General features: G+C 41.3%; 1 protein-coding gene across 1 annotated transcript; it reads right to left on the bottom strand.

Moving 5' to 3' along the window:
* LOC107620621 (probable serine/threonine-protein kinase cdc7) lies at positions 2,087-3,589 on the bottom strand. The gene is made up of 3 exons (XM_016322754.1): positions 3,484-3,589; positions 2,974-3,267; positions 2,087-2,889 (listed from the first exon to the last, which is right to left on the bottom strand). The coding sequence occupies exons 1-3, from the start codon at positions 3,587-3,589 to the stop codon at positions 2,087-2,089; spliced, it is 1,203 nt and encodes a 400-aa protein (XP_016178240.1).

The raw sequence follows: 8,311 nt of genomic DNA, 5'->3' as shown, positions 1-8,311 counted from the left end.
ATCTTACTTTGGAGCCAATAAGATATGATATAAATTTATCAAAAGCAAAGACAATGGCAAGTAATTCTTTCTCTGTAGTGGTATAGTTTTTTTGATTCTCATTAAGGACCTTGCTGGCATAGTAAATAACATGCACCAATTTGTCCCTCCTCTGTCCTAAAACAGCACCAATGGCAAAGTCAGATGCATCACACATCAACTCAAAGGGTAGATCCCAGCTGGGTGGTGCTATGATAGGTGCAGAGGAGAGCTTGTTCTTGAGCTCTTCAAAGGCTAGCATGCATTCTCTAATAAAAACAAAAGGTATATTAGAGACAAGCAGGTTGCTCAAAGGTTTGGCAACCTTGGAGAAGTCTCTAATAAACCTCTTATAGAAGCCAGCATGTCCTAGAAAACTTCTAACTACTTTGACATTGCAAGGTGGAGGTAACTTTTCAATCACCTCCACCTTAGCCTCGTCCACCTCTATGCCTCTTTTTTAGATCTTGTGGCCAAGAACCACCCCCTTTGTAACCATAAAGTGGCATTTTTCCCAGTTCAAAAAAAGGTTGGTTTCTTGGCATCTCTTTAGCACAAAGGCTAAGTGGCACAAATAGTTAGAATATGAATCACCAAATACAGAAAAGTCATCCATAAACACCTTAATGAATCTTTCAATCATGTCTGAAAATATGGAGAGCATGCACCTTTGGAATGTTGCAGGTGCGTTGCACAATCCAAAGGGCATTCTCCTATAAGCAAAAACACCATAGGGACAGGTAAATGAGGTCTTTTCTTGGTTCTTAGGGTCTACAACTATTTGGTTGTAACCAGAGTAACCGTCCAAGAAGCAATAATACTCATGTCCCGCAAGTCTTTCCAGCATCTGGTCCATGAAAGGTAGGGGAAAGTGATCCTTCCTGGTGGCCTCATTAAGCTTCCTATAATCGATGCACATGCACCAGCCAGTCATTGTTCTTGTAGGTATTAGCTCATTCTTCTCGTTTGATACAATAGTGATCCCTCCTTTCTTTGGGACTACTTGCACTGGGCTTACCCAAGGGCTGTCTGAGATAGGGTAAATCACCCCAGCTTGCCACAATTTCAACACCTCTTTTTGGACTACTTCATTCATGGTTGGGTTTAGCCTTCTTTGTTACTGTCTTGAGGGCTTGGCTCCTTCTTCAAGTAGGATTTTGTGCATGCACATTGAAGGACTAATTTCCTTCAAGTCTGTAAGTGTCCATCCTATAGTATCTTTATGTTGTCTCAGCACTTGGAGAAGCTCCTCTTCTTACTCCTCACTCAGGCTTGAATTAATCTTCTTACTCCTCTTCTTAATGATCAAGCTTGGAGGTAGGGTCTTTAGCTTTAGTTTTGGTGCCTCTACTTCCTTGTTGTCCTTGTGGTTCAGCATGATTGACTTCTTCATGGTTTCTTATGGCATTTCTTCACCTGATGCTTGTTGTTCCAGCTCCATAATCTCTTCACATTGTTCTTCTTCCAAAACTCCTTGAACTATCTTTTCTATGGTATATACCATCATGCAATCTCCCACTTTCACCAACAAATCCTCCACTACCCCATGGGGAAATTTGAATGTTCTGTCAGCCAATTGGAGTGCCATCCTTGTTGGTTTGGCTTCCTCAATCTTCATTCTTCTGATCATGTTCAAGGACATGAGATTGATGCTAGCCCCCAGGTCACACAATGCTTTTTCATTGGTGATATCACCTATGATGCATGGAATTTGGAAACTCCCAGGGTATTTCATCTTCTGAGGAAGCTTCTTTTGTATGATAGCACTGCATTTCTCGGTTAGTATTATGGTTTCTTTCTCTCCCCAGTTCCTCTTCCTTGTCATGAGCTCCTTTAAAAATTTGGCATAGAGGGGCATTTGCTTTAATACCTCAGCAAAGGGTATGTTAATCTGGAGCTTCTTAAAGATTTCTAGAAACCTTGAGAAATGGCTGTCTTTTCCATCTTTTCTTAGCCTTTGTGGATAGGGTGCTTGTGACATATAAGGCTTTAGGGCTGGCTTTGATGAAGATAGTGTAGGAGTTTCTTCTTCTTTCTTACTTTCAGGCTCCTTTGCAGCTTCTTTTTCTTAATTGCTCTGATTTGGGAATGCTTCTTCTATAACCTTTCTACTTCTAAGTGTGATTGCTTTGCATTTTCCTCTTGGGTTAGCCATGGTATCACTGGAAAATGTATGTGTGGGCATTGGAATTTGCTTAGATAAGCTTGCCAATTGTGCCTCCAATTTTGAAATTGCTGCACCTTGATTCCTTATGTTTGATCTACACTCTTCTTGGTTGGCATCCATCTTCCTTTCAGTTTGTATTTGTCTTTCCAAAACATTAGAAATAGCTCCTATCAGTTGTGATGACATCTGCGCTATTGCAGTCTCCACTCTTTCAAAATTGCTCTTGATTTCACATGGTTTCATGGTTGAGGTTGATGTTTCTTGGTGCGGGTTGTTGTGTGTTTGTTGGGTGAAGTGATATGATGCATTTTGTGAATTGTGGTAGGGTCTGTTGTTGTTTGATTGATGGTTGGGGTTATGGTTGTTATGTTGGTTGGATTGGTATAGTTTGTTATGGTCTTGGTGGTGGCTTTGTTGGTTTTCCCACCCAAAGTTTGGATGGTTCTTCCAACCTGAGTTATATGTCTTGGTATTTGGGTCATATGGTGGTCTAGAAGAGTTGTTCACATAATTCGCCTGCTCCCATTCACTTTCAACTTCTGGGACATCTTCTTCCTGTGGTGGTGCTTGAGCTTGGACAGTTGAGACTTGGCTAGTCTCCATCCTCTTTGTTAAGACTACTAACTGTGCTGCAATCATCTTGTTTTGTGCTAACAAGGCATCCATGGAATTTAGCTCCAGCACTCCTCTCTTTTGGGTCCTTTCTGAAGCATAGAAGTACTCATTTTCAGCTACAGTCTCTATAACATCTATGGCTTCTTCAATAATTTTCCTCTTATTGAGTGAACCCCCTGAAGAATGGTCCACATCTTTCTTTGCTTCATATGATAACCCTTCATAGAAAATGTGAAGTTGAACCCATTCGTTGAATATGTCCGGAGGGCACTTTCTTGTCAAATCTTTGAACCTCTCCCAGGCCTCATAAAGTGTTTCACCATCTTGCTGTTTAAAGGTCTGCACCTTAGCTCTCAATCTATTAACTCTCTGTGGAGGGTAGAATCTAGCTAGAAATTTGTTTACAACCTCATCCCAAGTTGTTAGGCTCTCCTTAGAAAATGCTTCTAGCCACTTTGCTGCCTTATCTTTGAGTGAGAAAGGGAACAAAAGTAGCTTGTAAGTGTCAAGGTGTACACCATTGGACTTTACAATGTCATAAATCCTCAAGAATGTAGTGAGATGTTGGTTTGGGTCCTCCTAGGCTCCCCCTCTATATGAACAATTATTTTGGATAAGTGTGATGAGTTGAGGCATCAACTCAAAGTTGTTAGCATGGATTATTGGTTTGAGAATGTTGCTACCACAGTTTCCTGGATTTGGATTGATGTAGGAGCCTAAGACTCTCATCTCTTGCCCAATATAATGGTCAGCATCTACTCCAATGTGGTTTTGCACTTCTTTTTCCATAGTAGCTTTCAGATCTTCCTCCACTACTTCCTTTCCAACTATACCTTTGCCTCTTGCTTTCCTCCTTAATCAAAAGAAGGTCCTCTCAGGTTCACTATCGAAGGAGGATGAAGTTTCTCCCCTTCTACCTGTCATACATTTAACAAACAGCAAGCAGAGGGCAAGTGAAGGAATCACTCTTGTTAAGATTAGTGGTTAGCTTGGTTGATGAAATTAATCAAACAGTTAGAAAAATGGAAATATGAACAATGAATGACTAAAATCCAAAGTAAAATCAAAATAATATAAAACAAAAGGAGAATAAAATAAAAAAAAAAACTGGAAAAGAAATAACAAGGTAATTAAAATTCTTAATCTAGCTCTCCAATCAATTTAATCATTGTCAAATTCAAACCAATCCCCGGCAACGGCGCCATAAAACTTGATGACCAGATTTCACTCCACATATAAAAATGATGAATCCGTTTTTTTGGCAAGCGCACCAAAAATTATCGGCAAGTAATAACCCATAGTGGAGTAGGATCGTATCCACAGAGATTAGTAGATTTGAGCAATTTTAATCAATTGGTGAATTAGTTAAGCTAAGCAAAATAGATTGTGTTTGCAGAATTGGAAATGGGCATAAACATAAATGACTTGAAAGTAAAGAAAAGTAGTAAAGTGCAGAAAAGGAAATGACAATAATGTAAAGTGCATAAACATAAATGACTCAAAAGTAAATGGGAATGGGGATTTGCAGAATGTAAAGAAAGCTATAAAGAATGTGGAAGATAAGAATAAGGGGGATTCATTGTGATCAGAAGATGTTGTCTCTTTGGATTAAATCCATCTCATATCCTCTTCAATCATGCAACTTATTGACCTCTTGGCAATCATGATTGAGTGAGCCCCAATCCCTTGGTGACTCAATCTCTCAGATCTTAATCAATAGCCAATTTCTTGGTCTAATTGCTCATGAAGAGAGATATGCTTGGTCCCTGATTATACCACACATCATCATAGGTCCAAGTAGAGGGGGGATTATATGTCACCATATCCAAACACCAAAACCCAGATCCTACTCAAGTGTGAGAAGGGATTTCTAGCATGGTTTCACGTTTCCTTTTCCAAGGTTCCCATGAAACCCATTTTGCATTCAACCTCTTTTCCAAGATTATTGAACACTAAACATGAAGAACAAAATTCCTTCTAACAAATCAAATAGAAGATGAAGAGAAGAAGAAATTAACTATTATTAATCCATCAAGTACAACAGGGCTCCCTCTCTCAATGAGAGGGAATTTAGCTACTCATAGCTCAAAGAAAAGTACCAAAGATGGAAGAGATGATAAAGTGAAAAGTAAATCTAAAAGACTCCCTCCACAACTTGGCTTCCTAACTGCTTAACCCATTTCTCAGTACTTTCAGGGGTTATTTATACTACTCCTAACACTAGAATAAAGAAAATACAAAAGAGAAAAGAAAATTACAATTTGGAGGGAAAGGAAACTCAATAAACGTGACCTTCCAGCTGGCGTGTGACTGGCGCTTCAGTGGTGTATCACGCCTAGCCTCCAATTTGGCTTGGCGTGCCACACTAAGCTCTTCAACTGTTACGCCCCGTGTGTTGCTGTCCCTGGCGTGCTACGCCTTCGAGCCCAAGTCGCACGCCCAGGGTCTTCTTCAGTGTTGGTATTGGCCTGGCGTGCCACGCCTTCAAACCCAAGTGGCACGCCCAGGCTTTTTCCTTCTTCTTTTCTTCTATGAAAAGTTGAACTAGCGTGGCATGTCCAGGGTCTAGCGTGCCACGCCCATTGTGGTTGCTTGATCTTCTTCTCTGGCCAATTAAACTAGCGTGGCATGCCCAGGGTCTGGTGTGCCACGCCCATTGTGGTTGCTTGATCTTCCTCTCTGGCCAATTGAACTAGCGTGGCATACCCAGGGTCTGGCGTGCCATGCCCAGCATTCTTCTTTGATCCAGTAGCTGGCGTGCCATGCCTTCGACACCAAGTCGCATGCCCAGCCTTTGCTTTGGCCGTTTTATCATTGGCGTGCCACGCCTGGATGCTCAAGTGGCACGCCTAAGTGAGGATGAGAGCTTGGCGTGCCACGCCTTCGACACCAAGTGGCACGCCCAGCTTTGCTTTGGTCTCCTTGAGTGTTGGTGTGCTACGCCCGGGTCTTCAAATGGCACGCCCAAGTGAGAATTGAGTACTGGCGTGCCACACCTTCGACATCAAGTGGCACGCCCAGCCCTTTTGGCTTTCAACCTCTTCTCTGTAAACTTGTACTAGCGTGCCACGCCCACTTCAATGTGGCTCTTTCTAGCTTGGCGTGCCACGCCTGGCTCTTTAAGTGGCACGCCAAAGTGATGATTGGAAACTGGCGTGCCACGCCTTCGATACCAAGTGGCACGCCCAGCCTTTTGGGTCTTTAATATTTCTCTCTGGAATCTTGTACCTGCGTGTCACGCCATGATTCTCAAGTGGGACGCCCCTTTAGTATGATTCTTTTCAGCTTGGCGTGCAACGCCTGGCTCTTCAAGTGGCATGCCAAAGTGACAATTTGAAGTTGGCGTGCCACGCATTCGACACCAAATGGCACGCCCAAGTGATGATCCCCTCTGGATGGATGAACTGGCGTGCCACGCCCCATGGTTCAAGTGGCATGCTCACAGTATGTGATGGGCTAGGCGTGCTATGCCCAGCATGGCGTGCCACGCCCCTTTAGTGGCCTTCAACATTGCTCTCTGGAAAATTACACTGGCGTGCCTAATAAACCACTATATTATGATTTATCTTATGCTCATTTGAGTGGTTTTTATCAAGTCTTTGATCACTTATTCATACAATTTGCATGGTTTTACAATTCCTTCCTAGTTTTGTTTCATGGTTGAAAACTTGCTTTCTAAGCCTTTAATTTGTGTATTTTAATCCTTCTTTATACCATTCGATGCCGTGGTCCGTATGTTCAGTGTTTTCAGGCTTTATAGGGTAGGAATCGCTTAGAGGATGAAGACAAAGTATGCAAAAGTGGAAGGAACGCGAGAAAATGAAGTTTTTAGAAACTGACAGTAACGCACACGCATGGACGACGCGGATGCATGCCTAGCGCAGAACACGAGCAACGCGTACGCGTGACAGACGCCACGTGCAAAAATTTGCAGAAAGCGCTGGGGGCGATTTCTGGGCTCCTTCGAGGCCCAATTCCAAGCCCGGGAACACAGAATAGAGGCTGGAGAATGAGGGAATCCAGACATTCATTCATGATTCACTATTTAGATTTTAGATGTAGTTTCTAGAGAGAGAGGCTCTCTTCTCTCTCTAGGTTTTAGGATTTAGGATTTCTCTTAGTTTAGGTTCATTCCTTCTCAATTCCAGGTTCAATGTTCCTTTAATTTGATCTCTCTTCTACTTTTATTTGTTCTAGCTTTCTAGTTTATTTATTTTTCTTGTTGATTACTTTATGTTGACAATTTGGTTTAAGAACTCCATGTTAGAATTGATTTTCTTATTTAATGCAATTTGAGGTATTTCATATTTATGATTTTAATTTAGCTTTTTACATTCTTAGCTTGAATTGATTAATTGGAGACACTTGAGTTATCAAACTCCTTTGTTGGTTGATAATTGGAATTTGCTAGTTGATTTGATCCCTCTGATGAGGGGCAGAAGTTGATGAATTAAAAATTATTAAAATAGTTACGTTGCAAGTATAGTTCTTAACTCACTGAAAATCTGCCTATCAATTTAGAAATATGTCACAGAGAGTTTAAATTTAAAATTACTGGGAGTTTAAGTCCCAGGTCGTCTCCCAACGAGTTGTAGAAAAGTGTGCTATTTTATTAATCAGATGTTCCAAGAAGTTGAGTTAAGTAAAGGGAAAATTAAAAAGGGGAAATTTAAATAATATGAATAAAAGCCTTGACTGGGAGTTGATTAGTTGGAATCTCTATTATTGATGAAATGATCTCAAAAAATTGAACAAAGCAAAGAACATGGAAGAATAAAACCAAGTTAAGAGAACGAACTAGAATGACAAGGTCTTGATGAGGAAATAACTCTTCTCAATGTTCCAATGCTAAGATCAATTCCCAAAATTAAAATTCTAAAACCTAGAGGAGGAGAAAAACTAGATCTAAAACTGTAAACTGTCTAGAATAAATGTTGTTGTTTGTTTCTGCATATTCTCTGGCTCTAGTCTGCTGTTCCGGGCCGAAAACTGGGTCGAAATAAGGTCCAAAATTGCCCCCAGCGAAGTCTGCAGATTATGCAGATCGCACATGTCACGCGATCGCGTCATCCATGTGGACGCGTCATTCGCGCTTTTCCTTGCCACGCGTTCGCGTCGTCCACACTACCGCGTCGCCTGAGCTTTTCCAATCCGCACGGCCGCGTCACTGCGATTCGCTCTCCTTCACGCGGTCGCGCGAGCCATGCGACCGCGTCACTTCTCGCTGGTTATCTCCTCAAATTCTTGTGTTCCTTCCATTTTTGCTAGCTTCCTTTCCAATCTCCAGCTCATTTATGCCCTATAAAGTCTGAAACACTCAACACACAGATCACGGCATCGAATGGAATAAAGGAGAATTAAAAATACATAATTAAAGTCTCTAGGAAGCAGTTTTCAAACATGTTATAAATTCAGGAAAGGATTATAATTTCATGCTAATTTAATGAATAAGTGGGTAAGGATCATGATAAGACCACACAATTAAACACAATATGAACCATAAAATAGTGA

Source organism: Arachis ipaensis, chromosome B10, assembly GCF_000816755.2.
Source record: "Arachis ipaensis cultivar K30076 chromosome B10, Araip1.1, whole genome shotgun sequence".
Classification (NCBI taxonomy): Eukaryota; Viridiplantae; Streptophyta; class Magnoliopsida; order Fabales; family Fabaceae; genus Arachis; species Arachis ipaensis.
Note: the sequence above shows the minus strand (reverse complement) of the source record. Positions and strands in the feature narration are given on the sequence as shown.

Excerpts from the sequence above, each read along its gene's own strand:
- LOC107620621 (XM_016322754.1), bottom strand. The coding sequence starts at position 3,589 with ATGGAAAAAGAAGTGCAAAACCACATTGGAGTAGATGCTGACCATTAT. Across the intron at positions 3,268-3,483 it reads TCCAAATCCAGGAAACTGTG|ATAAGGCAGCAAAGTGGCTA; the intron begins GTAGCAACATTC and ends TCTCACTCAAAG. Across the intron at positions 2,890-2,973 it reads TGTGGACCATTCTTCAGGGG|AAAGGACCCAAAAGAGAGGA; the intron begins GTTCACTCAATA and ends TCTATGCTTCAG.